The 22,682-nt window shown below is 46.1% G+C and overlaps 1 protein-coding gene and 1 long non-coding RNA gene across 27 annotated transcripts in view; one reads left to right on the forward strand and one right to left on the reverse strand.

Annotated features, from left to right (window-relative positions):
• Positions 1-7,650, reverse strand: part of TCF7L2 (transcription factor 7 like 2) — a 197,264-nt gene extending 189,614 nt beyond the window's left edge. For all 26 annotated transcript variants that reach the window (XM_082854778.1, XM_082854772.1, XM_082854771.1 and 23 more), the window contains exons 1-3: positions 7,043-7,650; positions 6,699-6,765; positions 6,365-6,489 (exon numbers count right to left, since the gene is read on the reverse strand). In XM_082854778.1, coding sequence (XP_082710904.1) covers positions 6,365-6,489; positions 6,699-6,765; positions 7,043-7,231 — 381 coding nt within the window. In that variant the 5' untranslated portion in view covers positions 7,232-7,650. The remainder of the gene's footprint in view (positions 1-6,364; positions 6,490-6,698; positions 6,766-7,042) is intronic.
• LOC309971397 overlaps positions 1-22,682 on the forward strand; it is a 1,020,865-nt gene that overhangs the window by 842,894 nt on the left and 155,289 nt on the right. The window lies entirely within an intron of this gene.

Here is a 22,682-nt window from a genome sequence, read left to right on the forward strand (position 1 = left end):
CCGCCAGCAAGGACAGCGCGATCAGCTCCTACCCCCCTCAACAGTTACCCACACACCTCAGAATCCCACTCCTCCTTTACCAGGTGGTCAGTTTGTAACACACACACTAGAAAGCCCACTCTTTTAAGAATGAATTAAAATCAGGAGGATAACTGGCCTTCTCTGTCACATCGCAGTCTTGACCACAGATGCCCCATCCCCGGCTCCTCACACAATAACTTACATGAAAGACTATCTGCTGCTGGATAGAGCTCTTTGGGTGAAAAGTGGATTGCGACCAGTTTTTACTGAGCTGAGCCATATAGCTGTTAACAGCCACCCCCCACCCATGGTACTTCAACCTCTCGCTAAGAAACTTCTAATCCCTAATTTCAATCAAGCCATTTCCTCATGCCCAAATCTCTGTCCCATCTTCTTACACTTTTCTAATCTTTCTCAGGCAAGCATTTATTCTTCCTCCCCTGCTACTTTTCTGTGCTTCCTCCCCCCAGATACCAGTGCACTTCCCCCAAATGAATGGCCTTCCCACTCCCAAGGTAAATCTGGAATTTTTTTCTCATCTATTAATACTTTTAATCAACTCTCCTCACTCTGTGGCACTTTTTTTTTTTTAAACCCTCACGTTAACTAGCGCACTCTGCAATGTGTGTATTTTCCCTTCCAGCTCAGTGGAACATCGTATAAATTAAAGACCCATCTCCCGTATCAGGTTTCTTTAAGTATTCTGGGAAATATGCACAATATAGGCAAGAGGGTCTCAAAAAAAAAAAAAAAAACAAGAAAGAAAGGAAACAGGGAGAAGCCAGAAGAAAAGGAAAAAAGATGCAAACACCTAGAGCAACTTTGCTTTTGAAAAAAGGCATTCGTGCCGAGCCCCTCCCACCCACCCAACTGAATTTCCATTACTGAAAGTGCTCTTTATAAATGTGTGTAACAATAGCCTGGAGGAAAAGTACAAGTCGGCTGCCAAAGGAGGAGGGGGTGTCTGTCTCAGTAAGCTCAGATTGTAGGCATGGGGGTCAGAGGAGGGGAGAGGGCAGCTTTTGCGAAGGGGTCTCCACACCCCACCCCCATCTCATTGCTTATAATTAGTGAGAGAAATCTGAGCTACTGCCAGTGTCTGCGGACCTTGAATATTATAAGGCCAACGTGGCGTCAAATATCTTAACATTCATAAGTGTTATGGGCTGTAAATAAAGCCTGTGGATTTATGACCCGGTGGCGCTTGCCAGCAAAGGACTGGGGCACATTTCTTTCAGCAGACCTGTCGAGGTGCAAGTTTGCCTTTGGTTGTAAAATTAACCATTTCCTTCACAAACGTGCTCAATTATAAGTCAGAGTTGAAGATTTAGTTACACGGTTGCCAATATCCACTCCCAGAAGAAACTCAGACGCCCACAACACACGCCCCCTTCAAAAATAAAAGCCTCAAGAATTTAATTCACCCCGCTCCTCAAAACTTCTGAAATGTGTCACCTCGAAACAGTTATAAATGTGGTTAAAGATATTATCTAATTCCACTCACCAAGACTAAAAAAGCTTACACCTACTTCCCTGGAAAGTGCTTATTTATTTGGCAACGCCATGTTTTAAAAAAACAATAAAGGAGTAAATCACTCCTTGCCTGAAGTTTTGTCCCTTCCCCCAATATAATGTCATCTATTTCCTGTGTAGGAGAGAGCCTCTGCTAAATCCAGGTTGCCTCAGACTTAACTGCCAATAAACCAACTTCCACAGAACTTCCAGACAGCTGGGGAAAAGGTCCTCGGAGTTTTAGTCATGGTCCAGAAACACAGGTCCACACAAAAATTTGCAGCTGTCCTTTCTCTGCAGTGCATTTTTAATGTGATTCGGGGGCCCCTGTTGTGAAACATCTGACAAAATGTAAAATCCTCTTAGATACCTTCTAGTTTACCCCCTGTGCATGTGTAAGAGAAGTTGCACCAACATTTCTCCACCAAGAAATCTAGGCGCTTTTCGTATGCACGCAGGCACCTCGTGGGATGTGAGGAGGCATTCAAAACCTGGAAAGACTTCTACTGTAATCTTTAAAAGCACAGCCTCTGGTGCAACTGTTAAAATGCTGGTTTGCTAAAGCAAATATTTTTTTAATAGCGTGCAGAACTGCAGTTATCCTGCGCTGCTAACAGAACAGCATTCTTGATCTGCCAGCCCCCGGAAATCTTCCTGTAACTTTTTCACAGCTTGCTAAGAAACAGAAAGCGGACCAGCTTCCAGCAGGGACCCTAAATGAAATCCATATCTGTAAAATTAAAATCAAGGTGGAAAACTCCTAGCCAGAGCGGGGATTGTTTTCCTCCAAATCTTTTCTCAATCAGATAGGGGGCATCAGTGAAAGCTACTTCCCTTCAGCAGTCAAAAGTTTCCAAAAACACTTCTTCCAGATAAACACTCCAGCCTCCCGGACTGCCTCATAGTTTGTTTCTGGGGTTTCAGAAAGCTTTTACTTCAACAAACTGCAAAGCACTGGCATATTAAATTTATAATCATTAAAATATGACTTACTGGGTGAATGTTGAGCCCATAATCCAAACTGCAGACATTAAACCCCAACCTATAAAGATTAGCACGGAATTAATACTTTGCATTGAGACTGAAATCTAAACATGTTTGCCATAAATATTTCTGAAGGAGATGAAAAACAATTAGCATAAATACCAAAGAAGGGCAAGAACACCTGTTCTTTTTCAGGGCGATAAGCATTTTATTGTTCTCTATTTAAAATGTAATGACCTGTGTAATTACAGTAATATTACATTGTTATGTAGGGGCTTGGAATGTCACACTTTGAAAAGTGTTGTCAAAACAATCAGGGGTGAAGGTGGGGGGTAGGAGGACAATGGGGAAGGACCACCATTAACCCTTCACACTCCGAGGTCTAAATCTTTTGTATTAAGAAAGGATTATGCTGTTTGAGCGAGGAGAAAACATCCATTTTTCACCAGGCAGAAAGAGAAGCTGCTGCCCGGCTAAATAAAACCCCAATGAATAATAGGCCCCTCTTGGTTTCCTTTAAATGCTGGATTCCAAGTTCAAAAATGAATTCAAGATGCTGCTTATTTATTTGTTCAACCTAGTAGCAAACAGCTTCAGCTGAAAAGCAAACAACTTTGGATCAAAGAAGATGTGAAAGCTCTAATAATCAACCCCTTAAAAAGAATTTCAAACCTAACTGGAATTTCGGCCACCGTATCCCATATTCTCATGTGGCAGGAGGGAAAAAAGAAACGTAAAACTACTCTTTCCTATCTCCTTTAATATGGTAACAGTATTCTTATCTTTGGTATATACAAATGTTACCACAATTCTAATATTTGCAGTTCTATCACCTCCCATCTCCTCAACCAGACCTCTCACCTTAATGCTTTTTTGTATTCGAAACTTTTTAAAAGCTGTTCCTGTTACAGTATCAAAGGCTAAATTAATGTGATGTAGGAATCTTTTGTCATTTTAAAATAAAATTATTACTATCAAGCTTTATGGCATCTCCAGCAATTAAAGCATTATTCTTGAGATAAAATATTATTCATCATAAGCCCATCTAATGATACTCCTTAATTCTTTACATTCTTAAAAAGAAAAGCAGAAATCAGGAATCCAAAGAGTTTGCTTTTTAAAGGATGCAACTGTTTACAGGTACACTCATAAGTTAACAGAAAATGTAGCAAAAGAACACCATCACCAAGGAGGGTCCGGAAGAGAATAGAACATACAGCTAATTTGTCTTTACACCTTGCTCTCAAAAACACACTCTATGAAGCACTAAGAATTTCAGATGAGCATGAAAAGACCGCTATCTTGCCTATAGATTCCTTCGGCAGCTGTATCAAATCTGGAATTGCAAGCCGGCCCTCTGATCGAAGAGGTCAGGAGTGACACACAACAGCCTCTCAGCCTCATTTCCATGGCTCTACTTACCGGCTTAAATAACCTTAATTCTGGAGCACATCAGCTAACCCAGGTAACAGATAGGAGGAGGAAGGGCCTGTGCACACTAAAGATGTCTGTTGGTGTTTGATACGCAAATACTAAAACTGCCTCCTGACTTCAGAAATGTCTTCTCAGACTCCATCTGATGTCACAGCATCAGGCCACCCGCTATGTCCACAATTAAAATAACTAGACGCCGAGGGTTCCTACGATGCCCACAGAGGGGACGGGGTTGTTGGGAGCCATCCTTTTCGCACCGGGAAATCATTTATTTACCTTTAACAATTTCCCTGTTTCCTAATTACAGCGCAACACAACTGTTGGAGTTTCAGGAGATCTTGCGGCAAGATTGCCAGCGGTCACAGGCAGGAGTTTGCAAAGAGTCAAGAAGGCCAGCAAGCCCACCATCAAAGCTCAATATTCAGATGGCCTTTCAGATGGCTAAGTGCATTTTAAAATAATACCAGAGAGGCTTCCATCGTAGGGGGAGGGGAGGAGAGTAAGAAATTCTCAGGGTTACTTTGGAATGTCGCTTGGTCGGCTTGGTTATTACACAAACTCTCCGATTCTGAGCCGAATACTCCCGGTTCAGGATGCCCACAGGCTCCCAAGAAAAATACAACGTAACCGGACAATGTTTCCCCTACAGCTGCAACCCCACTGCCCGGCCCCCGCCGCCTGAAAGAACTGGCCCTGAAGGAGGAGGTCGGGCTGAAATGCTCTCCCAGCTTCCCAAGCATGCAGAAGCCTGGGCGCGCGGGAGGGGGAGGGAGGGTAATAATTATTTCTCTTTCCTGGCCATAACAAATGACCGGTCTAGCATGCCCTTGCCATTTTTGCCAGGGCCCCAAAAAACAAGTCAAACCTGATAGTTAATATTTTAATGCTTAAAAACACTTGTAGATCTGATCGACTCCCGTCCGGCAAACCCTCGGCCATTAGCACCGAATCCACGGCTGCTGAACAGTGGGTGCACTATTTCAAATTGCTATCTCGAGTTACCGAAAAATAAAAGAAAACAGAAGAAGTGAGTGTAAATAAGAGGTAGGGGGACCAAACCAGAGAGGGTGCAAAATGACAATCCCGAGAAGCCGGGCACAAACGTTTAGAGATTGCGTCTAGAGATTCGCAATCCAGGCTTTTTAGAGGAGGGTGGGATGGGGGGAGGGGGTTCAAGGCGAGGGCAGGGGGCAGAGGCCTGTCGGGGAAGAGGGTGAGCCTTATTCACAAATGTCACGGGGGGGCGCGGGACGCACGCCGCGGGAAGCGCCACCCCCCCCCGGAGCCTGGCACCCCGCGCCTCCCTGGAGCCCCCAAAGTTGGGTGGCCCACGATCAGCAGCCCAATCCCTTGAAAGAAAGGAGCCCTCGGCCTCCCTCACCCTCTATACACCCTTGGGCCCCGCACAACCTGGTCTCTGGCCCCCCAGGGCCCACTGAGGGCCTTCTCGGAAGCTGACGAGCGCAGATCCCGCTATAAACCCCAAGGCACCAAAATTCCCTAGAAATACATCAAGTCCGCTCGGAGGAGGCCATCCCGGCTCCATACAAACCAAAACCCGCGGCCACAGGGGCCTCTCCACCCCGCGCGGCCCGGGAGAGCCCGCAGCCAGCGCGCCGGGCAGCCGAGCCGGCCACGGCGCCCAGGGCGCTCGCGGCCCTGCGGGGTGGCCCCAGAAAAGGAAGCCCAGAGCCCCCAAGTTTGCAGTGGGACCAGTCTTGGAAGCGTGACCTTCCAGGGGAAAAGGGAAGGAGAGCTGAGAGCCAGCCATCGCCACTAGAAAGCTAAACAAGTACGCGGCCGAAAGAGAAAGACGAGGCGCTTCTCCAAGGCCCCGGGCTCCGCGCGCCCGCTAGTTCTCAAGTCCAACGCCTGGAGGACAATCCACTCTACCCCGCGCGTCGGGCGCAGCCCATTAACTCAGTCCCCGGCAGCGGCAGCCAAGGGGTTAACCGGGGAAAGCCCAAGACGCCACAGAAGAGGGAAGGAAAAGAGAGAGAGAGGAGAGGGAGAAAAGAAAGAGCCACACAGTCATCTTCCCAGGGTGAAGAAACAAACACCACCACCAAAGGGGGCGGGGGGAATCAGAGCGCAAAAAAAAAGTTCTTCTGATTCCCCCCCAACCAACAAAGCCCTGCTTGGAAAGAAAAGTCTCCCCAACATCACGAGGCAACAAACTGAAAGCAAGAACATGGCGAAGTGCAAACAAATCCAGTCCACAAAAGGCAGAAAAGTTTGGAGAGTTTCGGGCTGCCTGGGCCACAAGAGGGGGAGGGGAGGCGGGGAGGGGAGGAGGCGGGGAGGGAGGGGAGAGGGAGGGAGGGGGCAGGGCAGGGCAGGGGCCGCGTGCGGGGCCGGGCGGGAGGCAAGGGCGGGCGGTCAGCGGGCGGGGGCCGCGCGCGGAGGCACTTACGGTTCGGGCGGTGGGCGAGAGCGATCCGTTGGGGAGGTAGGGGCTCGTCAGGTCGGGGATCATGATGAAAGGGTAGCCGGGATACGGTGGCCCCTTAAAGAGCCCTCCATCTTGCCTCTTGGCCGCTAACATGGCGGGGCAGCGAGGGGACGGCGGCGGCCGCGCGGAGCGGGAGAGAGCGAGGAGAAACTTTTTAGAAAGTGCCCCAAGTGGCTGGGCGCCCCGGCCGGGCCGACGCAAGGCCCGGCCGAGCGGGGCGCGGGGCCCGGGCGCGCGGGGCGGCGGGCCCGGGGGACAGCTCCCGGCGGCTGCGGGGCGCGCGGGGCGTACTCACCTTCTTCCAAACTTTCCCGGGATTTATCTCGGAAACTTTCGGAGCGAGGCGGAGGCCGTCTTTCCGCCTTCCCGGAGGGGTGGAGGTGGGGAGGGCGAGGGGCAAACGCCACGCAGAGGGGGGAGACGGGGGAGAAAAAGAATCAGCGAGGTGGGGGGGTTTGGGATGGGAGAGAAAAACAGGGTTACAAGTTTTTGCAATGGTGGCACCACACGCACACGCCGCCCGCCCGGCCCCGCGGCGTCCCGCCGCCGCCCCCAGCCCCGATTTCTCCCCTTTAAGCAACATTTGCCAAGCCCAGGAAATAGATTAAGAACCCCGCCAGCCCGAGGGGCTTTTCCTACCTCGGAATCGGAGGAGCTGTTTTGATTCGTTTCTGATTCATTGACTAGAGACGATTTGACATCAGCTAAATCCCTCTCTGCCGAGGAGTTTTCGGAGCTCTTCTCCTCTTGCTCGCCCTCGTCTTTGAAGGAAATCAGTTCGTCGTTGGCGCCTAGGTCATCTCCTCCACCGCCGTTCAGCTGCGGCATTTTTTTCACCCACCAGCAGCAATTTTGGAAGAAAAATGAAGGAGAAAGAAAAGCCAAAAAAAAAAAAACCCAAAAAGTTTTGCCCCCCCCCCCAGAAAAATACTGCAAGAAAAAGACGAGTCCAAGGTGAACTTTTTTCTGCTTTGGGGTCTTTTTCTCCTGGGGAGGGGAAAGAGGGAGGAGGGGAGGGGAAGGGGGGGGAGATCTTCTGCACGCGTGAGTTTGGGTTTCTTTTTTCTCTCGTTCCCAAGGATCCGATCAATGTGCAAAAAAATAATAAATAAAAAGGGGGTAAAAAAAAACACACACACCAACAACAACAAGAAGTCAGATATAAAGAGCAAAGGGGGGGGAAGCCGAAGATACAGGAGGAGCTCGTGCCGCTCGGATTTGAGTGAGTTGAAGTTAGACTGAGAGCTTTTCAGTTCAAAGGCGGCGCTGATTGACAGATAGAAAAAGGGGGATCGAAATCCGGAGGAACGGAGTAGTCTGGGAGCGGAGATTATTGACAGGGAGAGAGGAACACACTCGCTTAATGAGATGCCGGGGGGCGGGGCCGGCCCGGTGACGTATGCATAAATAAACAGCCGGGGTGGGCGGGGCGGGGGTGGCTAACAATGATCCTTTCGGGCGCCGGGAGAGGGAGGAGGGAGACGAGGAGGAGAGGGGCGGGGGAGGGGGGGGGAGACGGAGGGAGGAGTGTGCAGGGGGAGAGGCCTGCGCTGAGTGTGTGCGAGCCTGGGAGTCTGGGCGAGGGAACGGGGACTCGCTCCGGGAGGGGGGTGGCTTCAGAAAGACAATGCGGAGTAGGAGAGGAGGGGAAGGGGGTGGCGACCGCGTCAGGAATCCGAGCCGAGGAAGGCGGAAGGAAAGCCCACTTGGGGGGCGGGGATGGGGTGAGGCCCAGAAAAAGTGCACTTTAGAAATATTAGAAATAAGTCTTAAGGAAGGGGAAAAGGAGGAGAGTATTGTGGGGAAGGGGTGCGGGCTGGTGTTTAGTGGTTAAGCCAGCAATGAAATCGGCCACCCTTGGGCGGGATATAAGAGAAGTGGTCAGAGATCAACCCTCCACTTTCAGAGAGCTTGGGGAAGTGGAGGGCTGGGCAAAGTTCCTGGTTATCTGCAATGAAAGAAACTATTAACCCACGAGGTCTTCCCTCCCCTTTCTTGTTTATTAATAGTGAATCATTTCATTAAATCTTAAGTCTCACTAGAATAAATATGCCAAGATGACTTTTTATCCAAAAAACAATCAAATACTGTAGTGTTTGTCAAGGGCATTAAAAATATCCTTAAGGAAAAATACATGATTCTTTTCAATGTAGAGTGTTGTTCTTTTTTTTTTAAACTGACTTTGGAGGTGGTAGGAAATAAGCTAGGATTCAAAGTCCTTTCTGACTTTGGAGGTGAAAAGTTTGGGCGTTAACACCGCCAGGGAAAATAAAACTGAAAGTTCACCAACCCCAGTGGGTCTGGAGTCTTTCTGGAAGGGGGTCTGAAATGAAATCCCCAAAAGACTGACCAAATAATCAAGATGTAGATGGCTCTGGCAGGAAATTGCTAACCCAGCTGATGCTGGAAGACCTCTGGGAGGAGATGGAAAACCTGAGGTTTGAGGCAGGTATTTGTTGATTTTTAGGTTCTCTCCTGGAGAGCAGATTGATTTGCTACAAAATGGGGAAGAAAATTATGTCGAAGGGGGAAAGGCCTGGGTCCCAAAACACCGTGTCCCTAGAAAATGGGGCAAGAACACTCATGTTCTTGCAAATATCCAACGAGAAGTGGACTGGAATCTACAACATGAAAGGGGACAGAAAGAACCAGAAAAAAAGAAGTCAATAAGAATGAGCAAATTGTCTTTTAGGAGCAGTGTTGGCCTGGAGTCCAGGATGAGCTAAATTATTTCACCCACATCTCTTAAAAAAAATCTCACCTGCTCTTCAGCTGGCCTGTCAGCACCTAAGCTTTCCAAAAGAAAGCAAATTCAAATGTAATATTTAGAGAGTTTGGGTTTTCAGCAAAACTGTTTTATAGGCTAAGGTCTCAGCAAGAAGACTAAAAATGATGATACCAAGATTGACAAGGCCAATGCATTCCCTTGCACTGGAAAAAAATTGATAACCACATTTGCACACTAAAGAGTAAGATGTGGGCAAAATAAAAATGTGGTGGGGGCATGGGGGAGGGCTATGGAGGAGAATCACTGAAACTCCCAGCTTTAATATGAATCAGAAAATCAGAAGTAGAGTGAGAAGGAGCCTGAAAAGAAGTAAAACAAATGTGTACCTTTAATCAGACAGGATTGCATAGGATACAAAGCACAGGGCTAATTAGTCTCAGCAGGTAGGACTAACCTTCAGACTTCATAAATAAATAAGGCGGGCACAGTTTCTAAGAGGGTGAGTGGAGACAGAAAGGGGATTATTTCAAGACACCAAGTAAAAATATGAAGAATGAAATGCTTCACTGTTAAATCCATGTACAAATGGATTTAACAGTGTCCTTTTTTTAGGTCTTTTCACTTGGTTGCCTTTAGATTTACGCATTTAGCAAATGACCATAGCTTCTCACACTTGCTAATTGTCACCTGTATACTTAGGTGCCTGAGTCTGTGTACAGCGTAGACTTTCGTAAGGCCTGTTTTAAAGGCTTATTTACTCAAACGGGAACACATTTATAGTAACTCAATTTTGTGGCCATTTCTTTGTCCTGTGCAGTGGTTCTTTTATTTTAGTCTAAAGCTGATCTGAATTAAATTGGATACTGGGGTCTTCTGTGTCCTTTATAGGACTTACCTGGAAAATGAAAGCTCATAAATATACTGAGTTGAAATTTTAAAGAATGTACTTATTGTCTTTAATGTCCTGGCCTGCATTTTTATCGTATGTAAATATTAAGGGCTTTCTGCCGATGATTAGTAACCTCATCCACTTTGGCATATCCTTATATTTCTCATTCAGAGGAAACTCTTGAATCCTTCCTTCTTTAAATCTCTGATTTAATTAAGCAGTTAAAAGTTATTCCATGATAGCCCATGTGCCACATTTAATCCTGTTGCTTTGTGCCATAAACAGGCTTGGGGAGACCAGCAAGATCTCAGAGGGTCAATTACCCCTGAGTCTCTGAAAGGGCTTCAGGTGATGCGGGGATAGGAGAGAAGCGGGGGGAGGGTGTGAAATTGAAATTGGCAAAAAGCAAGGTAATACAATATTTTTTTTAAAAAGGTCAGGTTGGCCCACAACCTGGACATGTAATTTGTAGATTTGCTGTGAAATTTTAAACAACGGTTGGCTTGTGTCCCGGTGTTGAGGCTGCTTCTCTCTCTAGATACTGATGACTGACTCCTAGTTTATAGGACCAAGAGTTCTACCCAAATAGCAGGGGTTCTAAACACAGGGAGGAAACCAGACCAGTTCTGACTTTAGCCTGAGCCAAGGAGTTTTGCATATTGGGGGGCTCTCAGGTTGGAGGAGAAGCTGGGACCTTTTCCCTTGGAGGCCTTTCCCGGGGCCAGCCCAGGTCCTGAGCTGTAAGTAGGCTGTCCCTCAACCCTCCTTGCTGTCTCCTTCTCATCATCCACTGCCCTTCTGCTTCACTTCTCTGTTTTCTCCTCCCCTTCAGCCATCCCTCTATTTTTTTTTTTTTTTTTTTTTTTTTTTTTTTTTGCGGTACGCGGGCCTCTCACTGTTATGGCCTCTCCCGTTGCCGAGCACAGGCTCGGGACGCGCAGGCTCAGCGGCCACGGCTCACGGGCCCAGCCGCTCCACAGTACGCGGGATCCTCCCAGACCGGGGCACGAACCCGTGTCGCCTGCATTGGCAGGCGGACTCCCAACCACTGCGCCACCAGGGAAGCCCATTCCTCTATTAAATCTCTGTGGACCTGTGTTGATGTTAGCAATCTGCATTTTAACCTCAAAAATTAAGTGAATACGTTACCTCTCCCGTTGGTACTTCCTTGTTCATCCCTATTGGGGAGCGTGAAAAGGAAGTTTCAGTTTATATAAATCACTTTTCAGGCATCAGTTCCCTACTGGGGGGTGTTATGGCAGAGTGCTAGATGTCCTGAAATATGGGACTGTGCTTGAAGGAACATGGCAGAAACAGGCTGGCCATTGGCCTTGTTACCTATGGCCCCTTTGTCCTGTCTCACCTGACAGGTGAGGTGTTTGGACTGGATATTTTCTTAGGTCCTTTCTAACATTCAGAAAATCCATGATCCCGTAGTTTCAGCCCACACCCCAGTTACGCTAAGAGGCTCACCAGCATAGCAGCAAAAGGGACAAACTATATTGGAAGTTTGGCTTTAGAATTTAGGAAAAACAAGGATAGTCTTCTTAGATTCACCAGAAGTAGAGAATACATGTCAACAACCATATCCAGCTTCCCCAATCACCTGGCAAGATTCTGGTAATTAAACTTAGATGGGGTTCCGTACATGTGTGTATGTGTCCTGTGTGATTTTTCTTTAAAGATCCAGGCTCCAAGATGGATAATCTGTTACCCACTGTGTTGGACTTAGCTATGCAGGGAGTGTGCTGACTGAGGAAGCCAAAAAAAGAATCTGAAAACATAAGGAAGCTATAAAATGGGGAAATGTTGAGAAGCCAAAGTCCTGATTCCACTGTGAGATTTTCTGTTTGCTTTTTGTTCTGCGTGGGTGATGGTTCCTTATTTGGATGTTGAAGAAAGCTACTCCCTTAGCCAACCTAGGAACACTAAAAATTGGACACCTGAGAGTTTTCAATTTTAGCAGGAGGAAGGGACAGGCAAAAAGGGCCCACTTCACAGGGAACCTTTTATTTTCCCCCAATGATTCTATCAAGGGACTCGGAAAGGCACACACCCTCTTCTTGAAACCCTGAGGGACACTGTTCTGTTTTTGGCATTTTTCTTAAGTGTCTGGCTTGATCACCTTGCTTCAGCTAATGACAGGTCCAGGTAAAGTGACAATAATGCCTGATGATCTAAGGGTTAATGGGGAGATGTATGCATTTGTACAGGGTTTCATCACCTGCCTTCATAAGCTGATCACTACCGCTATAGGCATCTGTGACAGGAGCAGCCTTTTGAAAGACATCAGTCCTCCATAAATATACCTTTCTTATTGACAAGATGTCTTTTAACCCTAATAGTAATGGAAGAAGGCCAATAAATGAAACATTTACTGCATAACTTGCCTTATTTTGGGGTGGTGTACATTTCCTTTCTAGCCATCTCTAGAAGATGTTTTCAGCCTAATTTGCTCCCTAGAAATTTCGCTTGCTACAGTTATACGTCTATGACGTTTTATTGCCTGAAGCCAAGTCTGCATAAGAACTTTCTTAAGATATACTTATCCTAATGCCAAGCTACAGGAACGGGGCTGCTTTATGCTGAATTATTTGTGCTACCCTGATATACAGGGCAGAGACTTCCCGATAGTCATTGCCATAGGGTAGGTCTAAATGTTCCTGAGAAGGGGAAAAAAGGCAGGAAAAAGGTGAAAAAAGTTTCATCTAGGTTGATTTGTAGAAGTCTTTAGAATTAATAATTGAGTATGTATTTAACATATTAAAATGCCTGAGGTTTTCTTTTCTTTCTTTTTTTTTAAAAAAAAAAGCTTCAGTGACCCCCATCCTTTTTCAGGGAACATCCTTGCCCACTCAAACCCATTTTTCTATTCAGAGATGTCATGGATACCAAAGCACCTTCCACAAAGACATGGGTACTTTAACTTGAGGCAGGGACGATGTCCGCCAGCATTGAGCAATCTCATAAGGTGGTCTACGTCTGTTCAAGGGACAGAGCAGGTGGAATTTCAGGAGAGGACATTGTTCGTGTAATTTATCTAGGTGTGGGCTGACACACCTGCTTCTGGCCAAAAGCATCATGGGATGGAGGAGGATTCAAGGAGACTCCCAGGTCCAGAGTGTGAAGATTTCAGGCTCAGTCCCCCCAGGAATCCAAAGCAGCTTTAAGCCCCAGCCTGTCCTTGAGGAAGGTCTACATCTATGTTGATCAAATCACTTGAGACTGGATTAGAATCAGCTTCCCCCCGCCTTGCAAATATCCCAATTGCTTCTGTAAATTCTAATGATATTCGTGGATTATAGTTCCTAATGAAACACTCATTTGGACAGGGAAAGGGAAGAAGGATAAATGATGAATTCCGGGGTCCGGAGTGAGTTCGGATCGCATACAGACAACAGCCTGCAGCACAGAAACAAGGAGCAAGGCTTCCGGTGGAGTCATCTGGAGCGAGCCCTGTCTCTTGGTGCCTGCGGGCACGCTGTAAATACCTAGAGCAGGAGGGAAGGCATTAATCGTTATTTCTTAAAGGTTCCAAAATGCCGAGAGGGAGAGATTATAATGACCCCAAAACCCCATAAGAAGCACAGATACCCCTCCCAGCAACGCCTCCCGTGGAAACGTGGTCTTCCTCTAGGCACGGGTACCCAGACACTGATTCTCTCACCCTTTCTAGCGATGGCCCAGGTTCCTGACGGTCTGTTCGCAGAACAGGTAAGCGCGTTCCTCGCTCCCACCCGGCAAAGGGCTCTGCTCCCAGGAAAAAACCAACTCCTGGGCTGGGCAGAATCAGCAGAGGCCCCACCCACTCTCCCTTCTCTGACCTACCAGCGTTCATCAGGGGTTGGAGGTCTTGTGAGTGCTGGTGTCTTACTGCCTGTGAGACCCTCCTGATCCCGCCAGCAGCACCCCCAGCCCCCCAACAGCAAAGGTGATGACTGTCTGGAAACCAGATGGGGCATTTCTACGGGAAGGATCTGATACTGCTGTCTTGGAGTCTTGTCTCCTTTGAAGGAACTTCACACACCCGTCTGTACAAGAAGCATCTTTCTAATGGATCTTCTGGCTCTTCATGTTATTATTATTTTTTTAACATCTTTATTGGAGTATAATTGCTTTACAATGGTGTGTTAGTGTCTGTGTTCATGTTATTTTATTTCTGGCTACAAAACAGCATGTACTGTAGAGTTCTTTTTTTTTTAAGTATAATTGTTCCTTAAAAATATTTGAAAGGATGTGCTCCAAAATGTCAACAGCACTATTTTTTCTCTAGATGATAGTATTGGGGATAATTTTTACTTACATTTTTATACCTTTCTATACTATCTGGTTTCGTATGGGTTTGTTTGGTTTTAACAACTGGGCATGGATTATTTGCATAATCAGAAAGGGAGATAATGCTCTTCTTTCTATTTTAAGAAATAAAGGCTTTGACTTTCCTTCTCCTTCTCATATCCATCCCTCCTTGCTTGAGTTGGGGTTATTTCAAGGTAGCTGTTGCTCACACTGCATCTGGTATACCATTTTATTTTTCGGCCTCTCCTCGCGGCATGCAGGATCTTAGTTCCCCAACCGGGGACTGAACCCATGCCCCCTGCAGTGGAAGTGCGAAGTCTTAAGCAATGGACCGCCAGGGAAGTCCCTGATATATCATTTTAAATCTCCTTTTGTCAAATTTACTCTCATGCTTGAATTTCAGAGCACAGGGGTGACAAAGGATTCCATTTCACTCCTTTAATTTAAAAATAGATAGTGAGCCCTGTCCACCCAAAATGGGCTCAGAGATCTGCCTGCAGGTTTCACAGAGGCAGCATCCTCTGTTCTTCAAGGGGATTGTCCTTCTACAAAGCCCTTTCTCAAACACTGTTCCATCTGCTACTCACAAGACCTTGTGAGGGGGGCAAATATAATTATCCCCATTTGACAGGTAAGGAAACTGAGGCTTCAAGAGATCCAGGTTGGCTCAGCATCACATAGCTGACAATGGCCAGGCTAAGATGGAGATTCAAGTTTCCTGACTCCAAATCCAGGTCTTCTTCGGCTACGGCTCCTGGGCCAGTCCGACAATAGAATCACCCTCACCAATTTTCTGTGATATTCTGGGGGTGTAAAGAAGATCTTGGCAAAAAGATAGTTAGTTTCCTTTAAAGCAAGACTCACACCTCCCCTTCTGCTACATTGTCAAGTAGGTAACACTTGTCTTCAAGGTCCATCCTTTCCTCCCCCTAAATATGCTTCTTCGGGGATGCCCAGCGTTGTCTCCCAATGTATCTCCTTCCTCACCCACCTCCCCACAAAACAGTGCCAGGGTTTCTTAACCTCAGTGCTATAGACGTTTTGGACTGAATAATTCTTTGTTGTGCAGGGCTGTCCTGTGTGTTGTTGGGTACTGAGCGGCGTCCGTGGTCTCTACCCACTAGTTGACAGTGGAACCCCACCCCCAAGTCATGATGGGAAAAAATGTCTCTAGAAACTGCCATATGTCCCCTTTTGCGGGTGGGGGAGGAAGCAAAATCACCACCAGAGAACCACTGCTGTGCAGTGAACCCCCTCTCTGAAAGGAATATGATAAACTCACTTTAGTAAGTCAGTTCTCTAACCGGTGAAGGGACACCACCATCTCCTCTTCCGCCAGCCAATGGGGACCTGTATCAGAATGGCCTGGGGAGTTTTTACAAACTGTGCCACCTCCCTGGTGAGAACCTATGCCCTGCACAAGAGGGCATCTTGATCTCACCAGAAGTGTTCAAATTTGGGCTCTGCCATGTACGAATATGTGACCTAGGACCAGTGCATAAATCATTCTGACTTTATTTACTCATCTATGAAATGGGGGCATGATATCTACATCTAAGTGGTGAGGATTCAATGAAATAACGTGTACAATTACCTTGATCACAGAGGCTTTCAACTGGATAGATTTCCTTTCTTGCCTCCCCTCTCCAGACGGAGATAGAATGCCAGGATTTAGCACAGTCCTGGCACTGTGGGAGGACTCAGTACATCTTAGCTCTTATCACTGTTATTCTACCCCTCCTAGTTACTCTTCTCAAGATTTGCTGCATTATAAAAAGGCAAGGTGCCTGCACTCAAAACAAACACATCTGGAATGGTGGCTTTCAAGCACCAAAGACAAGCCAGGCGGCAGACTCGTTAGGGTCTCTTTGTGGTGCTGTCCATCAGGAGGTGGGTAGCCCCACCACGAGAGTGTTTTCAACCAACCTCCTCTCCCTGACCCTCTAGGCAAGTCCCTCCCACCCATTTAGGGAGTGTGGCAGTACAGATTTCGAAAGCCCTCAAGGCTTAATCTCAATTGTCTAGTAATTTAATAATAGGCAGCCCTTTGCAGACACTAATTAAGCAAGAGCAAGCTCCCTGGTGAGGGAGGCCGGCCACCCTCCCACCCCTGGCCCCAGGAGAAGTGGTTTGCCTGGAGCTAAAGAAAAAAGAAAGGAAGGAGCTAGGTCAAAAGGGAAGAGAGGAATTCCAGGTCAGAGGACTTCAGGGGCTTGGTCCAGTCAAGGTGACCATTGGCCACTCTGGGCTGGAGCATCTCCTGTACACGAGAGGCTCTCCTAGCACTTCTGTTTCTTAGGGGTGGGTGTCAGAGACCCCTTTGCCCATCCGAAGCTAGGTTTAGTCTCTCCCCAAAATGCACCATCACTTAAGTTTTTGCAAATACTCTCTAGACTTTTTATTAAAATTTCCTATCCTAAATAATCATAAGGAGGGGGGGCGAGAGGGATAAATCAGGAGCTTGGGATGAACACACACACTACTATGTATAAGATAGATAACCAACAAGGGCCTACTGCATAGCACAGGGAACACTATTCAATATTCTATAACCTATACTAGAAAAGAATATAAATCTTTTTTGAATCACTTTGCTGAATCGCTTTGCTGTACACCTGAAACTAACACAACATTGTAAATCAACTATACTCTAATAAAGCTAAATAAAAAAAATAAAACTTTAGGGACTTCTCTGGTGGCGCAGGTGTTAAGAATCCACCTTTCAATGCAGGGGACACGGGTTCGAGCCCTGGTCCGGGAAGATCCCACAGGCGGCGGAGCAACTAAGCCCGTGTGCCACAACTACTGAGCCTGCGCTCTAGACTCTGCAAGCCACAACTACTGAGCCCTCATGCCACAGCTACTGAAGCCCACCCACCTAGAGACCACGCTCCACGACAAGAGAAACCACCACAATGAGAAGCCCGTGGACCGCAACGAAGAGTAGCCCTCGCTCGCCGCAACTAAAGAAAGCCCGGGCACAGCAACGAAGACCCAAAGCAGCCTAATTAATTAATTAATTAGTTAGTTAATTAAATAATAAAATAAAATAAAAACTTTAAATTAAAAAAATCATAAGTGAAGTTTTACGTTGGTTGAGTCTTTTACAGTCTTAGAAGCACTTTCCAGTAGGCAAGCACTAGGGTGTGGAGATGAGCCACACGAGTTCTAGAATGATGGCCTTGAACCTGTCAATGGCACTCACCAGCTGGTTTGCCTGCAACACAGTATTTCACCTTCCATTTCCTTCTGCATAAAATGGAATTAGTAGGAGTAGCTCCTGTTAAAATTATTTCCATTAAAATTATTTCCATTTTACCGAGGAAAAAACCGAGACTGGGAAAAACTGGACCAAACTCACTCAAGTCAATAAAGGCTTCAGTTGGAACCCAGGAATCCTGACCCTTCATATATCGCTCTGCCTCTCTATTAAAGCCTTTAAAACTTTTTATTGAGGTATAGCATTCAAACAGTACAGTGCAAAACTCTTAAATATTCACCCTGATAAATTTTTGGAAATGGGCACATTCACATAACTGCCATCTAGATCAAGATAATAGAATAGTACTACCAAAACAACAGGAGCAATCTTTGTGTGCCCTCCAAGTCAAGATTCGCGCCCCCTCCAAAGTACGATTGCCAGATTTAGCAAATAAAAATATCGCTTAGGACATACTTCTTATAAAAAATTCGTTGCTAATCTGAAATTCAAATTTAACTAGGTGGCCTGTATTTTATCTAGCAATCCTACCCCGAAAGCAACCACTGTTCTGACTTTATGACGCTAGAATAGTTTTGCCTATTCTTGTCACAGGAATGGAATCATATCTTATTGTACTCTTTTGTTTCTGGCTTCTTTCGCTTAACATTATGCCCAAGAGAGTCAACAATGTAGCAGTAGTTCATTTTCACTACTGTATAGTATTCCACTGTATACAATGGAATATAAATTTATAATATACAATGAATACAAGTTTAGTCATTGTATATTATAAATATATACATATACAATGAATATGAATTTATTTAACCACTCTACTACAGATGCAACTTTGGGGTGTTTTTAGAAGACAAACAGAGCTACTATAAACATTATTCTTGTATATTCCTTTTTGTTAATATCTGAATGCATCCCCATTGGGTATAAACCTAGAATTAAAATACCTGTGACATCAGGGTATGTATGTGTTCAGCTTTAATGGATGGTACTAAATTTCTCCAAACTAGTTGAACCAATTTATTCTAGAATGTGCAGAGAACTTCTGTTGCATCACCTGCTATTGTCACTTTCCCCCCCTTTTATGGTGAGGATATAGGGAAATTTGCATTTCCCTGATGAGTAATGCTGTTGGGCATCTTCACATGCCTATTGGTTATTTAGATGTCCTCTTTAGGAAAGTGCCTGTTTAAGTCTTTTGCCCATTTAAAAAAATGAGTTGTCTGTCTTTTTCCAATTGATCTGTAAGAATTCTCAACATGTTCTAGGTATGAATTCTTTGTCAGACATAGGTTTTGCAAACAGTTTCTCCCTCTCTGTGGCTTGCCTTTTCATTCTCATAATAGTACATTTTGATAAACAGAAGTTTTTAGTCTTTATGGTTATTGCTTTTGTGTGTGTTAAGAAATCTTGACCTACTCCAAGGTCACAGTGATATCCTCCTATCCAGTGATTGCCTTCTAGAAGAATTTTCATTTTGTTTTTCGTGTCTAGAACTACTGGACTATGGTATGCACATTTCTTTTCTTCTTTTTTTTTTTTGACTGCGCCCCGCAGCTTACAGGATCTTCCTTCCCTGACCACTGCACCCTTGGCAGTGAAAGTACAGAGTCCTAACCACTGGACCGCCAGGGAACTCCCTGTAGATTTCTATTAATTTTTAAATTATTTCCCAACTTCATAATCCTACAGAATCTACGTTCATGTTCGCTAATATCCCCATTAAATAGTTCCACTCACTCCAGTCATTACTAAGCATCTTCATATGTGCTAAGGAATTATGCTAGATCCTAAGAATTTAAAACTTGAACTCAGCATGGCAGTCATCCTCTCAGAGCTCCCAGTGTAGCATCTTGCTCTATGGGGTCTGCCTAGATCTACAGGTGGCTGCTGCCACACCCACAGTGTCTCTTCACGTTCCCTTTAGGGGCAACGTCCACTTAGATTTGCTTCTACGCCAAGGGCTTCGTGTCTGTCCTTCAGAGTCTGGGCAGGGAGATGGAAAGCACGCTCACGCGTGCTACTCCTTTGAGGCAGCTCTGATTGGAGGTTCAAAGCGAGAGACTGAAATCTTGATCATTGGTATGTTGCAGGTCCCTGTGCCAAGTAAGAGCCTTTTCAAGTCAATGGTGGCAAAGATGCATTGTCCAGTCACTTGGAGTGGCTCGAAAAAGCCCGGGGCAGCTGAAATGTTGGTAACAGGACAAGTAATAAACTATGAATGACTTTCGTGGTACCTGATTGTATCATAACTGTTTGGTTTGCTGGACTCACTAGCTCTTCCCATCACTGATCAGTTACACAGCTAACACCCAGCTACCAATACCTTAGGCAGGAGATGGTGGCATGGATCCATAAAGGAACGGCAATCTCAACCTCAATTCCAGTGTCCAGGGCTTCCCTGGTGGCGCAGTGGTTGAGAGTCCGCCTGCCAATGCAGGGGACACGGGTTCGTGCCCCGGTCCAGAAAGATCCGACATGCCACCAAGCGGCTGGGCCCGTGAGCCATGGCCTTTGAGCCTGTGCGTCCGGAGCCTGTGCTCCGCAACGGGAGAGGCCACAACAGTGAAAGGCCCGCATACCGCAAAAAAAAAGAAAAAGAGTCAATTCCAGTGTCCTTCAGACCCTTGGTGCTGGTCCAGAACTAGCCCACTACGCTTGTACCTGGGGCTCTTGAAGACTCTTCTACTCTATTCCCAGTAATCATCCAGAATGCTTTCCTGGTTCCTGATCCCTGCTGTTGGCCCAGGCAAGCCCCTTTTCTTGGGACATATCAAATAATCTTGATTTCCTACTTGGCCCAGGACCCTCGTTGGGGATTAGGGCTCATTATCTGATTCTTCCTACCTCTGGCCACCTCAGATTAGAATACCCCACCTTCCCCAGTGAGCCCCAGCCTCCAATATTGACCTCCGACAACATGGACTATTGTCCCACCCAGGCCCATCACAACTTCTGTGAGAGATGGAGTCTAGACATTGTGGGAGAAGGGAACTTGCTCTCCAATTTTCCAGATATAGTCTTCCTCCAGTTTTCTGCACCAGCCACTCCCTCCAGGGAAGAACCTGAGGTACTCAGATGATGCCTTCCTACCTAGGACTCCCTTAGCCAAAGGAACTGTCCCTGGATGGCAGACAACTCTTACCTAAACAGATGGGGGATTCCAAGTACGTGGGGTCAAGTCATGGAATTGAAATGCAAATATGGGTTCTTAATGTATTTTAAAGGACTGAAGAAAGGCTGAGAGATTTTTCTGAGACCCCTTTTTTTATTTTTAATTTATCTATTTATTTTTCCTGTGCTGGACCTTAGTTGCCTTGCGGCACGTCGGATCTTCATTGCGGCTTGTTTTTCAGTTGTGGCCTGCGGGATCTTTTAGTTGCAGCACGTGGACTTCTTAGCTGTGCCACGTGGAATCTTAGTTGCGGCAGGCGGACTCTTAGTTGTGGCATGCACGCGGGATCTAGTTCCCTGACCAGGGATTGAACCTGGGCCCCCTGCCCCGCCCCCGAAAATCTATCAAGAATTTCTGACAACACTGCTATTTGTTTTTGACTTGATGGTGGGGCAGAGAGGTAAGCTTCTATGATGACCAGGCTAGGGGAAGAAAGGAACCTTTACTGGACTTTGTAAGGAGAGAAGCTGAGGGGTACAAGGCTAAAGGAGTTTCTTGGAGCAAACAAAGCAGCCAGGCTGTAGACCACAGAGAGGTGGCAGGCAGGCCTCCAGGACAGACTGACCAGGAACAGACTAACCAGGATCGAATAGGTTCGATCCCTACTGCAGGCCAAATATAGGCATTTAAAAGGAATTAGGACTCCTGAGGGCAGTGTTGGGAGAAGAGGGCTGAGTTAACTGTGTCCTACACTCCAAAGCCAGCAGGTTCCGCTGGGAAACCGACAGGAAAGACCTGATTCCTTCAGGGACAAAGGACTCAGGAGGGCCGACTCCTGTGATCACAGCTCATAGAAGGTGCTGGAACTAAAGCAGACTGTTATACACTTAGTACCTGAGCCCAGGGGCCCCTAGCAACTCCAGGTTCTGTTTAACTCCGCTCTACTGAATTTCCACAAGATAAAGGGCCTGCCCTGTGGACTCAAGCTTGCTTTCCCCGGAAGCAGCTGCAGGTGGCCTTATTAAGGAAATGCTTCCTCTGGGACCTAGGGAGGGCTCTTAGGAGGGAACCAAAGCTTTGAGAACCGTTTTGGAGAGTAAGTCAAGCAGGTGGAGTGCACATAGCCCATTCGTCCTCCTGAGGAAGCATAGTTCTACTGTTGTTATTGTTGTTGTTGTTATTGTTATAATAACAGTCGATCCCACTGAGGAAAGGAAGGGAAAACAGGTGAGTGCTATTTTTGAGAAATAGCTTTGCACATTGGACTGAGCCTCTTACCCCCGGTTGATCCCAAAGGCTTTCCAGGGCAGCCTGATATGGACATAATTTAGAGGGTTATGAATTCTGAGAAAAAACATTATATTTTTATTTTTACTGAACTCTCACTGAAATTTAGCATTTTCTTTTCTTTTAAATGTGGGCAACAAACTGTAGTAGTATTAGCAGTTACTGTGACACTTTAAAAAAATTACTAGCTTTAGGGGACTTCCCACGTGGTCCGGGGGATAAGAATCCATCTTGCAATGCAGAGGACACCAGTTTGATCCCTGGTGGGGGAACTAAGATCCCACATGCCTCAGGGCAACTGAGCCTGCATGCCACAACTAGAGGGAAGTCCGCACAACTCAACAAAGAACCCGCACTCTGCAACAAAAGATCCTGCATGCCGCAACTAAGACCCGATTCAGCCAATAAATAAATACAATTATTAACTTTATATTTAAACGTTGTTTTTTTTTGGCCACAGCCTCTCAGCTTTCTGGATCTTAGTTCCCCGACCAGGGATTGAACCTGGGCCATGGCAGTGAAAGCACCGAGTCCTAACCCCTGGACTGCCAGGGGATTCCCTATTTAAACATTCATAATTATTTCATAATTATTTCATAGTTACAACCAGCATATATTCCTTGTGTAGTGGACATAGTTTACAATAAAATATAATTAAAAAAACCAAAAATCTATAATTCTCCAGATAACTACTAGGCCCAAATGTATTACCCATATTAGGTAAACAGACTTTCAGAATAGAGAAAA

This window comes from Leucopleurus acutus, assembly GCF_964270905.1.
Source record: "Leucopleurus acutus genome assembly, chromosome: 14".
Classification (NCBI taxonomy): Eukaryota; Metazoa; Chordata; class Mammalia; order Artiodactyla; family Delphinidae; genus Leucopleurus; species Leucopleurus acutus.